At 30.3% G+C, this 20,787-nt stretch overlaps 2 protein-coding genes, 1 long non-coding RNA gene and 1 other non-coding gene across 4 annotated transcripts; 3 read left to right on the forward strand and 1 right to left on the reverse strand.

Annotated features, from left to right (window-relative positions):
- The first annotated feature begins 348 nt into the window (after nt 1-348).
- LOC101204610 lies at nt 349-1,790 on the forward strand. Its single transcript, XR_180806.3, has 2 exons — nt 349-658; nt 1,386-1,790. It is a non-coding gene; the product is annotated as an uncharacterized LOC101204610 (long non-coding RNA).
- A 9,969-nt stretch (nt 1,791-11,759) lies between these two features.
- On the forward strand, nt 11,760-14,040 carry LOC101211508 (transcription factor MYB82). Its single transcript, XM_004142176.3, has 2 exons — nt 11,760-12,130; nt 12,792-14,040. The coding sequence occupies exons 1-2, from the start codon at nt 11,850-11,852 to the stop codon at nt 13,477-13,479; spliced, it is 969 nt and encodes a 322-aa protein (XP_004142224.1). The 5' UTR covers nt 11,760-11,849; the 3' UTR covers nt 13,480-14,040.
- Nucleotides 14,041-16,608: 2,568 nt separating this feature from the next.
- Nucleotides 16,609-16,690, reverse strand: TRNAS-GCU. The gene has a single exon. It is a non-coding gene; the product is annotated as a tRNA-Ser (tRNA).
- Nucleotides 16,691-17,297: 607 nt separating this feature from the next.
- LOC101204366 (dicarboxylate transporter 1, chloroplastic) lies at nt 17,298-20,787 on the forward strand. Its single transcript, XM_004142067.3, has 3 exons — nt 17,298-18,655; nt 19,159-19,380; nt 20,160-20,787. The coding sequence occupies exons 1-3, from the start codon at nt 17,522-17,524 to the stop codon at nt 20,520-20,522; spliced, it is 1,719 nt and encodes a 572-aa protein (XP_004142115.1). The 5' UTR covers nt 17,298-17,521; the 3' UTR covers nt 20,523-20,787.

A 20,787-nucleotide genomic window follows, 5' to 3' on the forward strand; every position in this document is an offset into this window, starting at 1 on the left:
TGGTTGGAGCGTTGAATCATTGCTCTATAAAATATGCATTCGTGAATTAGGAGTATTACAAATTCAGAAACCAATTAACAAAATTTGTTATCCATCAAAGATCTTAGTTAACCCAACTTGCAAGGAAAATGAAAAAAAGCAATTGTAGTACAAGAATATATTTACAAATTTTTTTGAATGAAAAGCTAAAGGAACACTTTCATGTTTAATTTATCATTAAACATATGCTTGGGGGACTGTTTTCTATATCTTGGATTGATGAAAAAGTGATTTAGGGTATGGTGAAAATTATTATAATACAAACACATACACATGGTTTCATAATATCTCCATTGACTGCTTAGAACAGTGAAGGGCTTAATTAAAAGGGACACCATTAAGTTAGTAGTATGAACACAAACACTACAGCACAGAAATTTCTCTACAATTTTTTCTCAAACTTTCTCTTAGTTAACGCTATGGACTATGAGTTCAACCTAAACCCTAATTCATGAATCATCTCCGTTGCTAAAAGTCGAGATGTGTCAACGGATCCGAGTAGTTCCAGTACAAAAAAGCGAGGCGCTGCTGATGAATCTTTACTGGAGCTGGTTGAAGATCGTCGTGGCTTAAAGAGACGAAGTTGCGGCAGGAGCTCATCTCCCCTTCCAATTTCTGGGTGGGCTTTTGCTCTTCTTTCTTTTTTCTTTTTACTACACTGATCTCTTGTTCACTTAGCTTGTAATAATTTTCGTTGTGTTTTGTTATGGTTTTATAATTTATCGTTTGAGCTTCATGTCGTTTTATCTTCGATCGTATGGTTATATTTAATTATCTTTCTTCTTTCCTCTTTCCTCTTGATTTTTTACCATGATTTGTACATTTCTTTTGAGTAAATGGGTTGAGTTCTTAGCCAAACTTCCAAAACAATAAAAAAAATTTAAGACAGGGGTATGTATAGTGGGTTAGAAAGTACAGTAGTAACACCAGAATATCTTATATCTAGGGTAACACCATGACATCCTATTTATATCACACTCTCATTTCTTTGATAAAACAATAGGTACTACATAGTCATAGTCATAGTCATAGATCACCACAAGAGCTAGCAAAAACTAATGGCAAAGGACAGAGAGGCGACAAAGAGAGAAGCCCTGATAATAAGATGCAAAAATGATAATAAAGATCATTACATAAAAGCATGGCTTTTAGTGTCTGGTGTGTTTAAGCATGCAGTGCTTTAGGATAATGCATGGTTCCATCTCAATAAGCTTAGAATTTTATTAATAATAATAATAAGAGTATATATATAGTATGAAATAATAATAATATTTGCTTGAGAATTATAAAAATTTTCATTCACACAGATGATCTTCTTGATTCACTTCCATCTAATAATTGGGCAGAACAAATGATATTGGAGTCTTCAAATCCATATGGAAAAGATTACAGAGTTGAACAATCTCAAGAACTTGGACCATGACAGAACCTTCTCTTCATAGTTAATTTTAGCCTTTTAGAGACATGGCCCAAAAGGAAGAAAAAGAAAAACTTATTTTCTTTGATGATCTCCTCTCTTTTGTTGGTTTTGCATGGATGACTATGTTATTTAGCTTTATTATTGAATCCTTTTCACTCAACTACATGTTGAGGAATTGGGGTGAGTGAAAAAAAAAAACTTCAAGATGTTTGCAAATCTCTAGTATTTATTATAGATTCAACTATTGTACTTAGTTATGTATGATTGCTAGTATGTATATGGTATATCAATCAAGTGTTATGTCATCCAAAAATATGCAACGTCGTTTTTAGTATGTTGTGATAGGTTTTGACTCAATTGATCAATCCAGAAGTTTGACTCAAGCTTAACTAAAGAGCCTAGATATGATTTGGGTTTGGATCGAGCCAAGCAACCTTCTGTAGTTAAGCCTATGACCCAACTCTTTGGCCTCAACTCTTGATCAAAGTTTGGTTGGAACTTGAGTTGGGTTCTCGCTGACCCATTGGTTTAATCTATTGGACCGATCAAACTCAGTTCTAGTTGACCTATTAGATTAATCCATTGAATGTTAGTTACTTAATTAGTTAAATATATATAGAGTAATTATAATAAGGAGTAGTTTTTAGAATAATTATGAAGTATGTAGTAATAATTTTAAAAAAATTGTAAACATAACCAAGTTTAATATTTGCTACCTGTCTATCTATGATAGATTCTTATCATTAATAGATTTTGAATTATTTTAATATATTTGCAATTTTTTTTAAATGTTGCTATATAATTAATTAACTATTTTGAATCTAATTGTTAATTTTGCAACTATCTCTTAAATATATACGTATATATTCAACTTTTCATGACGGAACATTATTAAATTTTATTTTATTTTATTTTTATTTAATGTATTTTATATTTTTATTACTTTTTGGATAAAAATATTGATGATATGAAGTTTTATTTAGTGTTTATCAAATATAGCTCAATTGACACCAATATATACCAAGAACTAGAGTTCAAATCAACCCCACATGCTCTTATTATTTAGGTAGTAAGGTTTGAGATATATTGATTTTGATGATTTTTTTTTCTTTTTCTCTTGAAAATTGGGTCATCAATCATTCTAGGTAGATCTTACTCGAGAATATGCAGGCTCAAGTCTAATTTGAGCTTGGTTCTAAGTTCGATCACTCCAGTCCAATCCAATCAATTTTTTCATTATATTTGATATGGATCACCAACCTTTTGATAATCGAGTCGACCCATGAGTTGATCTATTTTTGGGCGTACTCGAATCAAACAAATATGTTCTTATAAACTTGAGAACCAGAAAGAAAGCAAATTTTGAATTAAACTATGAGCCACTTTATTATTATAATTTCTAGGGACAAACAGAAAGTCACAATTATAATCATAATCATGGAATTCAATTTATATATAAAGAATCACTTTCAATGTCCTCAACCAATTACTAAAAATATGAGTTTAATTTATTTTAATTTGAAATATAGATTCTTTCCGTATTTATGCTTCTTAAAATATATATTTGTTAAATTATAAAATTGATTTTTATAGTTATCTACTCATTAGACCTCCAACTTCATAAACCTTGAGGTTGATATTAATAATGTATACGTTCAATGCCAATTAAGTTATGTCTCGACATCAATAACTATAATTATATATCTTTAGTTTATCATTTTCGCTCGTTAAAGACTCGTTTGCTATGTGATATGTCTCACTGAGTTACAATCATGGTACTTATGTTTGACATTGTAACCAAACCAATGTGATCTTGCTCATGTGGAAGTAATTATATTATTCACAAGGCTAAGTATACGTTTTGTTTTCCTTAATTCGAATTCGACACATTCTACATGTTAAGACTTTTTCTAGTTCTAATCTACATGGGTGATGTTCATATCCCAAATACAAATATAGCATTTAGATTCAAAATATTAACATATATATATATAGCAACATTTAAAAAAAAATTACAAATATAGTAAAATTGTTTATTAAAATAATGATAGATCATAAGAGTTTATAAACAATATTAGAAGTTTATTATTACTCATAAATGCTTTGCTTATATTTATAACTTTTTTAAAACTACTGTTATTCCTATCATCGTTATTCTTTATAGTTACCCTTGAATTTAAACATACATATTGAATAGAAATTTAAGTTCTAACATATGAGAAAAAAAAAAGCAATATATATATATATCTTTATACCATTGATAAAAGTAAAAAGTTACTATTGATAATACTTCATTATCAACGGTAACAACTAGTTAATAACATATATTAATAATAGTTGCTATTAGTGGTAACTTTTAATTTATTAAATAAAATATAATAAAACACTGAAAATAGCGACTATATATCTATATTGTTTTAGTATTTTACTATTTTTTTGTGTTACACATGCAATTATTTTATTATGGTATTATTGATTGAAATTATTATTATAATTTTTTTATTGAAAAATCACATTCTTGATTATTTATATTTTATTTTTAAAAAAATCACATTCTTGATTTTGTCCACACATATGTTTATACTTTTACATCCACTAAAGAAGAAGATGTTGGACAGCAAGTACAATAGCAAAATATATACTTTTTGAATGTTATCGGGAGCAGATTTATTAAAGGGTTAGAGGACACGTATTCCCCTCACATTCTCGGATTTTGTATTTAAATATTAATTTTGAAGAGTTAGATTACAATATATATTAAATAAGGTTTTGTTGTTATTAAATTATGTCTATCGTATAATGGATTTGCTCTTGCAAAATCATAAAGTTTTGGATTCGATCCTTGCCTACTACAATTATTAGTTTTTGTTATATAGTGTCTCCTATATATAATTTTTTTGAATTGTATCAACGTGAACCCTAAAAACCATTTTATACAAATCCATACCCTATCACAATTCGAGATTAGGTCTTACAAAGTCCGGTCATTAGATTTTTCTTCCCGATAATTAATTAACATTATCTTAAATAAAAAACATTATTTAATGAGAGACAGATTGTCATAACGTGGGCCAAATCTAGAACGCGTAAAATCTATCACTACTTCTCATTAACATTATTTCTAGAACGATATATATTCTCCCAACGCCCGGTGAAGAAAGAGAAAGCCTTATTTCTAAGCAAACTATAAGGAGGGGAGATTTTTGCTAACACAAAAAGTGGTTGACAGAAATGAAATGATTAACCCTAAGTTTCCTTAAAAATTTCCATATTGATTTGAAATATTATTATTATGATCATTTTTTCTCTAACTGCCGACATGCTCACTATTTAACTTTGGACCAAAAGAAACAAAGATTTTCATAAGATAGAAATTAATTAATTAATTAAGTTCATATTAATTATAATATATCATTTTTTTGTATAACAACACACGTAATTAATTAAGGATAAATATTGAAACAAATTAAATTATGCATTTAATTAATACTGCCGACATGGCCCAATTAGACACTAAATATCATATTTGATTAAAGATTGGGCTAAACATTTTTTTTTCAAGTGATTACTGTTAATTAATGATGATAATTAATTTTGAGTCAATAAGCAAAGATAATATTGTCATAAACCAAATAATTTCTCCAACATTAATCACTACGACTCATATTGGTATTTACATCATTAGGGTTTTGAACTATATATATTTGTTTCTTTTTCATTTGAAAGCCAATAATATTCGACCACGAATCTTGACGTGCCACATCGACGGATTTCTTTTTCTTAAAAGGAAAATAAAAATTTGGGATTGATTTTTGTTTTCTTTTGTCTTGTATGTATAATTCATTGGCCCCATTGGAGATATTGCAAATGTGGGCATTTGAAATATTGGGTAATGATAATGTCAAAAATATCAAGGCCAAATAATGCAAATACTATCATACACATAATTTGGCACTTTTAATTTCTTTTTTCTGCTTTGACTTTGAATTTTTTTTTTTTTTTGAAAGTTTTTTTTAAAAATTTATAAATATAACGAAACTAAATTAGATTTTATTAGGAGATTTTTCTAATAATTGATTTTTTTTATCAAGTGTAAATATTTTTTGAAATGTTATATTTTTTACCATTTTTCTTTTAATTAATGTCACTAGCTAATAAATGTAATTAAATTTTTTTGTTATATTTAAAAATATTTTTTAATAATTTTTTTCTTTATAATTACATTTTATTCATAAGTATATTCACGTTAATTAGTTAATTATAGAAATTGTCAAAAATAAAAAAAATGACAAAATATTTACGCTTTCTAGACAAATAAAATGGAGAAGGTAAATAGTTTGATTTTTTAAGAATTAAAGAAAAAAACTCGTTAGGTATATTTCAATAATCCTAACCATGACCGGGGTTATCGTAGCCGATCGACATCCTTAAATAATTTACTTGTTCATATGTATTAGCTCTCAAATTTTACGTGTAGTTGCATATCAAAATCAGTTGACAAAGAATGAAAAATTAAACTCGAGACTGGATTTAATTAGTAAACTAGGGTTTGGTGTTCCTTTTGAAGGAATGTGATTTCTTGATCATTTTATCCAAAGTGATTCTCGGCCGGACTATGTACTTTTTCGTAGTTATAATTAGGAGAAGTTCTTTTTTGGGAAATGATCAAAGTATGTGTTTGTTGTTCATTTCGAGGATCATAACAAGCTAATGGTTAAGGCGATCCTCTTTTTATTTAATTAAGCATATTTAACCTTTTTAATATACTTTTTTTCATACACAAATCTTCATATAATCATATCTAAATTTAGCATATATTCCATTTCCATCTCAAGATTCTCATACAATTATGCACTAATTAACAAAGTTGAATTAGATGATTAATAATAGGTAATTAAAGCAGAATTTAGCAAGTTTCCAATTCCAAAAACCCCCATAAGCTAAGATTCAAGAGCTCAAAGGGTTTGGGTTTAGAGAAGGAAAAATTATTATTATTATTATTATTAAGTTAGGTACATTAATTATTATATATTGATTTTCTTTTTATAGAAACAAAAATCTGTTTAATTGGGTTTCAACATTAAGTGATAATTAAAGGGTTATTTATATATTAGAGTTTCATGAATAAATATGGATAAAAATTCTCATTTGTACTTTAATTTTCATTATTCACAAAAATTATTGCACCAATCTACTTGAAATTGATATTGTATCTTTTTCTCCTAATTTACTAATAATATACAAAAAAAAAATTCAAAAATAGAAAAAAATTAACAAATTATTTACCCTTCACCAAAACCACTTAAACACAAAGGTTCTATTTTCTACTACTTTATTGGAAATATATTATCCGTTTGAAATTAATATTAATGATTTAATTTCGTCATTTTGAAGAAAAAACTAAAGTAAAAGCAAATAATTATATAGCACACATACTATACGAAGTTAGATCAAATTGATAACTTAAAAGGAGGGACAGATCCATAAATTTAGAGACAATTTTATGATAGTCTTAACTTCTAAAATTGATATTGATTCAATTTATACATGGCAAGAAAAATGAGTCATTATATTATGGAAATGGTTGTACGTGACATATATTATATTTCTTTAAATTGGAGAGCTATCTCATCTTTACTCCTATTTTCTATATTCTTCATAAACCTATGAATTTAAGCATCCTTAAGAAAATGTTGACGACCTGTTTTAATTAGTTGTACTTGGATTGTACCTTTACACAAAAATATACGTACTATATGGACTTGTGAATACCTCTATTTTCAACAAATATTATATCTCATATCAACATTAATTAATAATACCATACTTACATATTCATAAATTGTCACGTCTAATTCAATATAAGACAATATAGTTTAAAAGATATGAGTTGTAATTTTTCAAATTTTATTTGAAGAGATTTTCATTGTCGTTAAAGGATTAACAAAACTCTATTTTATTTTCTACTTTGTGTCGAGAATGAATTTTTTTTTTTAAAAGAAAGCAACTAGTACTAGTTTTTTATATTAAAAAAAAATTCAAATACAATAAAATGAACCAAATAATTTACAAAAAAAAATATAACAAAATCTCAAATCTATCGGAGCATGTTCTATCCTAATTGGCACATAAGAAAGACTATGAGACACCCGTGTGATTGATTCTTAGAATGACTCTTGATTTTCTCTTTTCTTCTTAAACATCTGGCTAAACTCCAAAAGATCTTGATGAATGAGACTGCTTCTCGAGATCGAAAAAGTACTTCCGTTTGGACTCTTATCAGATGGTATATCACACGACCATAGGGAATGAATAGGTATTAATAACTCTTATTTGAAGTCGTGTACGAAGGGAGAGAAGTTCGATCATAGGAAGCTCAACCAAATTATTTTCATGTAGGAATCATACTGAGTTTTTTTGAAAGTGTCCGTATAAATTGGAGTTCCAGAAGAAAAAAACTCCTTCCTACACATGAATTAAATAACGCACAAAAAGATTTTTCAGGCTATGGCGTCCCACTAAAAAGATCAGTTGAGTTCAGATATTAGTAGTATCTATCATCATCGTTTGTTATATTTTAAATAATTTTGTCATTTCCAATAACATCCATTTAGAAAACTAAGGCTTAAAAACAAAAAAGAAAGATTACTGAAGCATTCTCTTGTTTAGTTTTAGCCCATTTTCGACTTTTTAGGTTGATTGCATATAAAATACGTTAAAAGGAAAACCTAATTTCTAAGGCAAAAGAAATAATAATTAACTTTTTTTATATATATACAATTTAATAGTAACTTCAAACACAATTTTCCATTCTTTCATCTCAAAATTTTCAAATATTCCGTACGCCTTTTTGGACTCCTAAAAATATGTCTTTTTCTTTACAAAATTAAAATTTTAAATTTAAATAAACAAAATAAGTGTCTTTGTTAATTACATTACAATTAATTTGATATTCAAATCCCTAATTCTTGATTGTGATTCATATCAACCCATCATGCTGATAATATAATTAGCCTTTAAAAAAATATAGAAAACTTATAATTAATTAAATACCTAACTAATTATTTTCCATATTTGTAATATATGTTATAAAAAAAAAAAAACAATAGTTCACAAATAGCAAAGGGTTTTAGGTACGATTAAAAATATATTAACTTTTTATATAGTGGAATATAATATAATGTTTTGCTATAGATATATATTTAATATGAATTATACTATTATTACACATGAAAATTAGTTTTTTCATTTACATCATTTTTTTGTTTGAAAAAATGACATATATATATATAATATATATGAAACATTGACAAATGGAGAAATATACACATGACATAAGGTTGTTTTAATTTGTAGATTAAGAGGAGAGACCTTGATTGAAAAAAATGGTAATGGAAAACATTGATAAAATGTCAATATATATATCTATAAATAATTATGAATAATACACACTATAAATATAAAAAACTTAATTAAAAATAATTTGATTGACTAATGAAACATTTCACATTTTTTTATTATTCAACTTTAGGTGCAAGTAGCTAGTGATATTTTGTTGGATATTTTTTTCATGCAAATCATTTTTATATAATTTAACGAAGATATCGATCGACTCCAGAGTGTAAGTTGGTGACACTTTTTTTTTCACGTCGCTATAAACGTACGAACTTTTACTGAAAAAAATGACTTGCGCCACTAAAAATTTGCCACTGCATAATGACTTTTTTGTAAAGATTTCTTCGTGATATAATATTAAACGAAATAATTTATAAGATGCTATGACTTTTGTGAGATATTTTAGTGTATAAAGGATTTTACATCTCTAGTTACCAACTTTTTTTAGTATATCCTATGTTAGGGAGATGAAATCTCAAACGTCAAGAGAGAAAGATAATGTCAACTATTATTGAGTTAAGCTCACTATATAACTAGAATTAATGAATTATGTTTCCTTCAATAGTCCAAAACGTCTTGCAAGATTGATATTAATTAAACTAATGTTAGTATTTAGACGAATGCCGTTTTTTATTCTTATCGAGATTAATTTGTTGTTTGTATCGAGATTAATATTAATTAAACATACAAAATCAAATATTGAAAACATGAGGAACTATTATAAAGGAAAAACTGTTGAAATTATTTACAAAATATATAACAAAAGTTCAAACTCTATCGAAATGCTATAACTGTTTGTAAATATTTTTGTTCATTTTGTTATATTTAAAAATGCTCCTCAAAACAACCCTATTCTAACCATAAACTTACCCACCTCATCGTTCCAAAAAAATAGTGAGAATATTAAATTTTTAAAATTTTACCCAAATAAGACTTGATGTTTAAGAGAAAAAGATTAACAATAAAATAGTAAAATACAAACTTTTACAAATTTTCATTTAGATCTAAAGAGCGATAATCCAACTTTAATTTAAATACTTGAATTTTAACCGCAGTCGAAAAAAAATTAAAAGAATAAAAAATTTCTAATATACCAATTGAGTTATGTTCATTTTAACGTTCAAATTGAGTATACGTGCCCAGATGGCAAGCGGGGATTGAGAGGATGAAAGTTGAATTATTTGCAAATGGAAAGAACTAAGAGATGTTGGGAGAATTTGTAGAATGGAGATTGATTCATTTTAATGAGTTGGATTAAACAAAAATTAGACCAAAGCATTTCACCACATTACGTCTAATCATCATTAATTTTCAATCTATTCTTTTTCCTAAAAGACTTAAATAACAAATTCAATTCTAAACCTTTTTTTCAACTCTCTAATTAATAATTAATTTTCAATATATTCATCAACTTCTTAAACTAAAACTTTTATATCTATATATATTTTAAAAAGGAGAATTGTCGAAAATATAAAATTTGACAAAAAATTTACAACGTATATTAAAATTTTCAGATTATAACAATAATAAACATTGATAGCTATGATATGCTTATATCAGTGACATTGATAAACAGTAATAAAAGAATTATAAATATTTTAATTTATTTTAATATTTTTAAAAACTTCTCTTTAAAATCTAAAAAAAAAATAGATAAAAGAAGTTTCATCTATTTAACAATATTTTCTTTTAAAAAAATTTATGAATTCATAGAACATGAAAATAAAATATCATCATAAACCTACATTATTACTAGTATACTTTTAAAGTCTTAAACAATAGATGAAAATTGGCTAATTATAACCAACTATGTACAATTTTACAATTTTTTTTAAAAAATTATAAATATAACAAAATTACAAATAATAGGATTTTATCATTAATTTAACTGTAATAGACTTTGACACATTTATTAAAATTTAAGATTTAAATCAGTATAGTTAGGAAAGTTTAGGATTTAAATTAATAGAAAGTTATTAGGTGGGTATTTAGGGTAATTTAATTATAAAGTGAATGATGATTAAAAATGAAAGAGTTGGGGGGAAAGAATTGATAGAATTATTTAAAGGTTTATTTATATATATAAATATAACGAAGAGAAAAAAACAAAGAAAGAAGAAAAAAGGAAAAAGGGAAGTATATATCTTAAACTACACGTGTGGGAGAAGAGAGAGAAATATAGGTTATGTGAAATGGAAGCAAATATCTTGGCTTCGTTGGAAAACAAACCCTCTCTCTCTCTTTCTCACATTCAGTTTCATGGATGATGATTACCTTGTGAGTGAAGAAATATCATTTTTCAATTTAACCCTCCAAATTAATTCTAATAACATACCTTAATTATTCTCCATTATGTTTAGTTTAATTTAGATATGTTTATCAAAGTTAATGGTTTAAATCAAGAAAAATGGTAAAAAAACAGAATAAGATTTAAATAAATGTATTTATGAAATTTTAATTAGGGTTTGCATCAACACAAACCTTAAAGTTTTTTACAAAGATAATTAAGTTTAAAGTTTAAATTGATGGGAGTAAAATAAAAGAAAATATGGTAGAAGGTAATATTATTTTTAATATTTTGGAAATAAGAAAGAATAAAAATGAAATAAAGAAAGGGGTAGAGAGAGAGTCTAGAGTCAAAGACAAGACGACACCGTTTATCTCTTTCTCCAACTTTATTTAATTATATATTGAAATAAATATAATATTAAGGTCCCCCTCCAAACCGTTTCTACCAAAAGACCCATCAACAACCTTCTCTTTTTCTCTCTCTCTTCCCAATATTGTAAGCAAACCCCACAACCATCACGATCATCATAATTTTATCTTTCATACTCCATCTCCCTTTTCTTTTCTTCTTTTTTTTCACCCCCTTCTTTATAAATTCCACACAGATCCACATCAACCCAGTTCCAACAACAACAACATATTTCCCCCACTACAATATCCTTCTTCTTCTTCCTTCTCTACCTCTTTCTTTAGTCGTTCAACAATAATGAGGAAACCAGAGGCAACGGGTGCCAGTGGCACGTCCACCACAACCAAGCTCCGAAAAGGACTCTGGTCTCCTGAAGAAGACGATAAGTTGATGAGCTATATGCTTAACAATGGCCAAGGCTGTTGGAGCGATGTTGCTCGTAATGCAGGTCTTCAACGTTGCGGTAAGAGCTGTCGTCTACGTTGGATCAATTACTTACGCCCCGATCTCAAACGCGGCGCTTTCTCTCCCCAAGAAGAACACCTTATTATACATTTGCATTCTCTTCTTGGAAACAGGTTTGTTTGTTTGTTTGTTTTTTTTTCTTTCTTCATTCATTCATAAAGATATTTTTTATATTCGAAATGATTAATGGTAAATTGTTAGTTAAGTTGGCAATAGCTAATTATTTTTGGTAATTAAAACTTAATCTGTTGGTAAAAAGGAGAGTTTGATTAAAAGAAAATGAGAGTTAGAGTGTAAAATCAGTTTACATTTGATAGTGATTAATCATGTCCATGTCCATGTCACATTACTCATTATATATTTATTTATAATTATAGAGATATTTCAACTTCATTTTACACTATACTTTAATTTCTATTATAATTTATTTCATTATTATTAAGTTAAATACTGTAGACCAATTGAAACAAGACAGAGAGTATGAGTTATAATGAGTTGCATTATTATGATATATTAGGTTTGAAAAAAGTCAATTATATATATGTATATATTAGAATGTAATTAACTAGCTAGTAGATGAGTTTATTATATACACACATATGAAATATGTCAACAAATTTAACAACCATTTAAAAATTATAAAAGTTACACAATGGTTTTGATAATTTGAACTTGAAATTGTATTTTAATTGATTGTTATAAAAGTCAGTACTGCATTATTTCTCTAATGGGTAGAATGTGTATTAATACTTGTATGTGACTATGTGAATACAGATGGTCTCAAATTGCGGCACGATTACCGGGAAGAACCGATAACGAAATCAAGAATTTTTGGAACTCAACCATTAAAAAGAGGCTCAAGAATTTGTCCTCTACACCATCGCCCAACACCAGCTCCACTGGCTCCCCCTCTACTGACTCAAAACCTAACCTTTTTGGTGGTCTCTTATCAAGTCAAGACCAACAACAACAATCACAAGGCTTAATGGATGAGTTCCCCATCTATGCTTCGGATCCTATTATCGGTCTCGATCCCTTCCCTTTCGTCTCCGCCCACGGTGGACCATTCTTCTCCACCACCACCCCGACCTTCACCACCGGGGTCGAACCGAGTTTTTTCCATGAAGACCATGAGAGTTTCTTTGGCAATCTTCCTCTTTTGCAGAGTGTTAACACCACCACCACCGTCACTGCCACCGCTGTCGTCGAGAGAAGCTTAAAAAGTGAAACCATAGTTAAAGAAGCTAACCATAGTAATTACTTAATTAACAACATCAACTGCCTTGCTAATCATAATAATTTTAGCAACAATAATAATCCAAAGACTACTGATAACAACATTAATGGTGGTGGGGTTGGAGCAAATTTTCTTCATGAGGAATTCTCAATTGGGGAATGGGACTTGGAGGATTTGATGAAAGATGTTCCTTCTTTCCCATGTCTCAATTTTCAAGTCCAATAGTACTAAAATTGAGAAATTATTCGAAAAGATCCCAACACAATAATATCGACGGATAATTTTATCCTCAAAGAAAATAGAGAAGAAAAAAATGAGGTATATCGAGACGGTCAACATTAAATAATTTTTCGAGATGTATATTAACACTTTCACAGGATATATTTAGGGTTTGGCTAGATTATTCTTCACATCTTCTATCTTTTCTAGATGTCTTCACTTTCTTTGCTTTATATATATAAACTTTTTTTTTCTTAATTTTGAAAAGCTGTTCATATATTATGTGAAGTAGTATTAAAAAAAAAGAGTCTAGGGTTGTGGTATGAACATTGAAGACCCTTGGAAGGCACTCCATTAGAGAGGGCTATGCTTTAAGCTAGAGAAAGAAGGAAAGAGAAATTAACAATATTATTGTATACAGTGTATATGTAGTTTATTATTATTTGTAAACATGCATGTACAAAAAAGGATATATGAATATATGTTAGTAGGTGAAATTAATGGAAGTTTGTTATTCTTTCTCTTCTTTCTTAATATTATTGTTCATGATATGATCATACATGACAATGATAGATTGTGGAGTAAGTGAGTGAAAGTAATTGGGTTAAAATATCGAAGAATAAAGTTTTCCATTTTACGATGATTGATCTCTAATCGATGTATATATCAACCTACTTGAGATGTTTAGGATTATTATAGTTATACGTTGAGTGGGGATTCGAAAACTTCTGATCTTTTAGATTTGAGAGATTGGTGCATGAAAACTTAATTTACGTTAGTTGAATTATGTTTACAAGTAACGAGTTTAGATTGAACCGGAGGGTAAAAATGGAGGTTGGGATAAGAGAAAGGTTATATGATTATTTCTTAGGATGAATGGGTTTTAATGATAACTAAGTTGAGAGGTGTTGAATATATTCCTCTCTTCCACTAAGGGGAATTAAACAAAGTAGTAGAGATATTTTATCATTCTTTTTTTTTTAATCTCTATAACCTTTTTGGTCTCTTTTGTTTGTGACTTTTCCATTATATTTTCATAACTAATTATGTCAATTAGAGATTAGTTATGCACATGCTTGGTTTCAATTCTAAATCCCATTATGTAACACACTAACTATCTCTCTCTCTTTCTTTTAAGTTTTACCTTATATAAAAGTAATCACACTTTGGGATATATTGTGTGTGTTGTGAAATACATATATATACATATATATATGTGTGTATGTACGTATAGATTGTCATTTTATTCAATTTAATTCATTTTTAGGGTTTTAAAAGTACAATTTTTATTTTCGGGTTTGTACGTGAATATTGAAAGTGCAATTTGACATTAGCTCCCCTCGTGTGGTCTACAAAATCGAGAGTTATTCTCTGCAATTTGACATTTTGCTATATTCAAAAGGAGAAAAGTTTAGTATGACAAACAAATCTTTCTATATAAATTAGGAGATAAATTTAATTTATAAAACTACTTTTCATATGATAATGCTTAAACAAGTAAATTTGACCGAATATTTATAAGTTATAGCAAAATTTCAGATTCAGATTTGATAGTAAGTGATATTTTCTTCTATCACTGGCTATTAATGTCATTAAAATATCACCGACTATTATTGATAGAATCCAAAAATTTTATTATAGCATATAAATATTTTAATTTATTTTGTTATATATAAAAGACTTTTTTAATAATAATAATAATAATAATAACAAACTAATTACACTTCATCGAAAAAACCGCACTAAATGAAAAAAAAAACGCAATACACTTAGTTTTATCGTGAAGTATAAATATGTTGCTCACTTTGACATATTTTACCATTTCTAAAAAAAGTTCTCAAATATAGCAAAATGAACGAACTCTTTTTTACAAATATAGGAAAATATCACATTTTATACGTGAAGGATCATGATGGACTCTTTGACTCTTTGTGTCTATTATGACACGAACAGTAATATATCTATTATTTTACTATATTTATAAATATTTGAAACCATTGTTATTAAAAATAATTGTAAATGCAAAAGAATAAAAGAAAATACAATAACTTAAAAAGGATTAAATGATATATATATAAACATAAAGACAAAACGAAGTATAATATATATATATAGGGTGAGACACACACATAGGGAGAAAATGTGAGAGAGATGATTGCATTCTTCCCCCAAATTCTCTCATTAAAGCTAAGCTTAGAAAATGACCCAATTGAAATATTTTACACAAAGAGAATAGCCTTCATAGGGATAGACATAGAAAGTGATCACATACCCTTTGGTTTTTCCACTTGAGGATGAATGATAAAAAGAGAATGTCTCTTTTTTATTTCTCCAATCATTTTCTTTAGGACTTTGGAGGCCTAAGTCCATGACTAACATGTGTGCCTATGAATTATTTTATTTAGAAAAAAAATACAAAAACCACCCTAAAGATTTTGATTACTTGAAGAACAAACAAAGTACACACTTGATCATGTCTTGGATTAGTTGGATATATAGAGTGATTGGGGGAAGAAATTAGAACAAACTTTTACATTATTCTCTTTGCTTAGGGTTTTGTATATATATTGTTTTCCTTTAAATTCAAAAGTAAAAAGAATCCTCCAACCTAAAATCACCAATCCACTAACTAACACTTAGTGCATTTTTCACATTGTAAAAAAGTTATATATATGAATATTAATAGAAAACGAAACGTGATTAATTGTATATTCAAATACGTCTCTATCATCACTAGGTCATGATGTTTTAAATGTCGACTATGTTTGACTACCTACGTACCGGACATGCTACTTTAATTTGAATAGTCGTATCTAAAAGAAATACTTAATTGTTCTTATATACGTATTTGAGTAGTTGTCGAGTACTATAAAACACTTGAAAAGTTAAACCAACATGTAATCATTGTTAAAAATTCAATTATGCTAAAACCTTTACAAAATGATTATGAACAATATAAATTATATTAAATGATAAAGACAAACCAAAAGAAGAAATTTATTGAAGAATCTATCGAACTCGTGCTTAATTGCATTTTGGTTGGATTATAGCAGCATCTGTAACTGGGCTGTGGTTTCCGGCCCAATAAACCCGAGAAGTCGTTTATTGAACATTTGGAAATGAGGAAAAAAATAACGTCGCCTGAGAGATTCGAACTCTCGCGGGGAAACCCCATGCACTTAGCAGGCGCACGCCTTAACCACTCGGCCAAAGCGACTTTTTGATGTTATCAATTATTCGGTAAACTATAAATTATTAATACTTAATTATTAATACCTTTTCTTAAGAATAAGAGAGTAAGATTTTTATCAAATTACAAAAACTAAATTTAATTTGTAAAGTTTAGAAAGTTATTTAATGTCAATAAGGTTATATTATATATAGAATTAGACTTAACGTTCTTAGCTGAGCTGGCAGAAAGTGACAGCTAGACCCTTACAAAATAGTCACGCGCCTCACGCCCCTTCGGTACTCCCTTGAGTCATTACACCCACTTTCCTTTTTTTTTTTTTCTCAACTCACCCACTTCATTTCTTTAATTTAATTCCACCGTTTCTCCTCCGTCTCAATCTCATTTCCTCTACCACGGGTGGTGCACGTGCCTCTACATTTCACTGTCATAAGGGCAACTCCGTCATTTTGCATCACTTCCCTTTCTGACCTCACATGTCAGATCGGATCCTCATTCCTTCTCTGCTTCCCATTGAAAGAAGCATCCACCACTTACCTGCTGCCACGTGGACTTCCGTCTCTCTCATTGGCTGGAACTCTTGTCCACGTCATCCATTTGATTCTATTTAGATTCACCACGTGGTTCCATCTCCCTTGTTCGAAATCTCCGCCGTATTAACCAACTCCGGCGGATCCTTCTAAGCTAATTTTTTCACTTTTTTTCTTTTCATCTTCGGTCGAATCGCTGTTCTTCAATCGAATTATCCGCCGTCGGATTTCTGTCCACTAGTTGGTTTTCGCTTTCTTTAATCTTGACGGTCATCGGAATCTTCTTTTTCCACCGTTGTTGCCGTCTTTTTTAGATCAGGACCGGTTAATGGCGTCTCTGGCGCTTACTTCCTTGTATCTTCCTTCTCTTCGGTCGCGTCTTCCGAACTCTGAATCTAATGCTCGAATTCGTTGCTCATCTCTTCGTTCCAGTATTCCCAAATCTGCCATTTTCGGTAGTGGCGTTAGAACTAGCTTTCACATTCCGTCTTCTCTATCTAATGAAGCTAAATTCGTTAAACCAGGTCTAAATTTCGGAAGTTCTGGTCGGAATCTTGGTGGTTTTACTGTCCGGGCGTCTTCTTCTTCTTCTTCTGCTGCTGCTGCTGTTCCGGCTCCAGCTCCTCAGCCATGGCAAGGTGCGGCGATTAAGCCATTGATTGCATCGATTGCTACGGGTATCATTCTATGGTTTGTTCCGGTGCCGTCTGGTGTTTCTCGAAACGCGTGGCAATTGCTTGCGATTTTCCTTGCTACTATCGTTGGGATTATTACTCAGCCCTTGCCTCTTGGTGCTGTTGCTTTGCTGGGACTTGGCGCCTCTGTTCTGACTAAAACCCTAACTTTCTCTGCTGCATTCTCTGCGTTTGGTGATCCCATTCCATGGCTCATAGCTCTTGCCTTCTTCTTTGCTCGAGGGTTCATTAAGACCGGACTTGGTAATCGAATTGCTTATCAATTTGTTTCTCTATTCGGTAGTTCGTCGTTAGGTTTAGGGTATAGTTTAGTATTTAGTGAGGCCTTGTTGGCGCCAGCAATTCCTTCGGTATCGGCCAGAGCAGGAGGGATATTCCTTCCACTGGTAAAATCCCTCTGTGTTGCTTGTGGTAGCAATGTTGGTGATGGGACGGAGAATAGGTTGGGAGCTTGGTTGATGCTCACTTGCTTTCAAACTTCGGTGATTTCATCATCTATGTTTTTGACAGCCATGGCTGCTAATCCCCTGAGTGCAACTCTAACGTATAACACAATTAAGCAGACGATTGGATGGACTGACTGGGCTAAAGCAGCCATTGTTCCAGGATTGATCTCCTTGATTGTGGTGCCATTGCTTTTGTATGTCGTTTATCCGCCCACAGTGAAGAGCAGCCCAGATGCACCGAAGCTTGCAAGAGAGAAATTGGAAAAGATGGGGCCAATGACCAAGAATGAGATTATAATGGCTGGAACTCTGCTTCTCACGGTAATGAACATCTATATGACCCTGTCCCTACTTTTTTTTTCTCGTATCAGTTCGAAACTTTTTCCTTTTGCCTTTTGAATTGATTGAATTCTAGGAATTTCATTTCCTAATCCTTAAGCAGCTATTTGGCTCTTGTTCTACTCTAAGACTATGACTAATTAATGATTTGCTTTTACATTTGCTTCATCGTAATAGCTACCTGAAAACTACTCATCTTGAAGTCTATAACACCATCAATTCTGCTGAAACATGTATTATAGAATATAGACGTTGTTACTTTGTGGTTCTCTTAATGTGGATTGCTGATTAGTTAGTTCAAATTGTGTTACATTGTCGAGATGTTGGAAACTCTAGTGCTGAAGCTTTTAGTGAGTTTTTGTTTAGTGTACAAAATTTATTTCTTTGTGGAGCTCTCAATGTGAGTTGCCTAGTTCTCAATGTTATATTGCTCTAAGTTGCACAGTGGACATGCTAACAGCGGCCTTCCTTATTCTTTGGATCAGGTGGGTCTTTGGGTTTTTGGAGGGGTTCTTAATGTGGATGCTGTTACTGCTGCTATTTTGGGATTGTCTGTTCTTCTTGTGACTGGGGTTGTGACATGGAAAGAGTGCTTGGGAGAAGCTGTTGCCTGGGACACTCTAACATGGTTTGCTGCACTCATTGCAATGGCAGGGTATCTCAACAAATATGGTCTCATCTCCTGGTTCAGCCAAACTGTAGTGAAGGTTTGTCTTAAATTCTCTTTTTTCACATACCCTGTGCCTTGGTCGGGAGATTGATAATCTGAGAATACGACTGTGTGGATGCATGATTAGGAATGCCCGTTTAGCATGACACTTAGACTAGGGAAAATGCTTATAATTGTAATTAAATGTGCTTCTTAGATCCATCTAGACAACCAAAGGTTTCTTTCATCATTCTAGGAGTACCTAAGAGCCCAATATTAATTTGCATTTTTCTACAAGGTACCAGAAAAAAAAAAGTACTAGTATCAAAATTCACCCCAAACTTACTCTAAGATATCTTTATGTTCATTTTCAAGGCCTTTGGCTTGTTGATTGGATTCTGAAAACATTTTTAGAAAGTAAATAACAATTATAGGTGGACATAGTATTTATAGGCTTAACCTTTCAAAGCCAAAAACTAAAAATTAAATGATTATTGAATGGGGGCATAAGTTGTTTACTTTTGGATCTGCTAGGACATTATACATGCTACAACTAGCTCCCTGAGGTAATGAAATCTAATATCATCAACTAACTTTTCATAGCTGAGCTCCAACATCTGCTCGGTGGCTCCTTCAAGATTGGCTGTATTAATCAATACTGTATAAAACTAGCCAGATCTTGCATTTGAGTCTCGGATTCTAATCTTTGCACACATTACTAAAATCTTTCTATGCATTCTGAATGCTGCCGTCTCAATTGGCAACCTATGATTATTACTGTGCTCCTTTGGATAAGTTCCTCTCCTAACAACTCACAAAAATGTGTTCTTTCGACAGTTTGTTGGCGGCCTAGGTCTTTCATGGCAGCTCTCATTCGGCATTTTAGTTCTTCTCTATTTCTACTCTCATTACTTCTTTGCGAGTGGAGCTGCTCATATAGGCGCGATGTTTACAGCCTTCTTATCTGTTGCTAGTGCTTTGGGGACTCCCCCCTACTTTGGAGCAATTGTGCTTTCCTTCTTATCTAATCTGATGGGTGGCCTAACTCACTACGGCATCGGCTCAGCACCTGTTTTCTATGGTGCCAACTATGTTCCTCTCGCTCAATGGTGGGGCTACGGATTCCTCGTATCTGTCGTCAACATCATTATCTGGCTCGGCATTGGAGGAATTTGGTGGAAGGCCATTGGTTTGTGGTGAAGCAACTGAATCTAAAAACCAACATTAAACCAACTTGAATTTGTTAATGCCTCAAGGTGCAATTTTCTTCCTAGGCCTTTGAGGCATTTGGTTGTAGTTTCTCTTTTTTGTTCTTATATCTATTATTTTCACATCACAAATGAATCAATTAGTGTGACATCAATGAGATTGTAATCTGAAAACAACAGTAAGATGTTACTCATGATAAGAGTTTACATGTACCAGAAAATTTGATTCCCTGATTCATTACTTGCAATTTCTGACA

The sequence above is a fragment of the Cucumis sativus genome, chromosome 4 (genome assembly GCF_000004075.3).
Source record: "Cucumis sativus cultivar 9930 chromosome 4, Cucumber_9930_V3, whole genome shotgun sequence".
NCBI lineage: Eukaryota > Viridiplantae > Streptophyta > Magnoliopsida > Cucurbitales > Cucurbitaceae > Cucumis > Cucumis sativus.

Bases quoted from the DNA above. Each gene is read 5' to 3' on its own strand.
- LOC101204366 (XM_004142067.3), top strand. From the start codon at position 17,522: ATGGCGTCTCTGGCGCTTACTTCCTTGTATCTTCCTTCTCTTCGGTCG. The intron at 18,656-19,158 runs GTAATGAACATC...TCTTTGGATCAG, and splicing joins CTGGAACTCTGCTTCTCACG to GTGGGTCTTTGGGTTTTTGG. The intron at 19,381-20,159 runs GTTTGTCTTAAA...TTCTTTCGACAG, and splicing joins TCAGCCAAACTGTAGTGAAG to TTTGTTGGCGGCCTAGGTCT.
- LOC101211508 (XM_004142176.3), top strand. From the start codon at position 11,850: ATGAGGAAACCAGAGGCAACGGGTGCCAGTGGCACGTCCACCACAACC. The intron at 12,131-12,791 runs GTTTGTTTGTTT...ATGTGAATACAG, and splicing joins CATTCTCTTCTTGGAAACAG to ATGGTCTCAAATTGCGGCAC.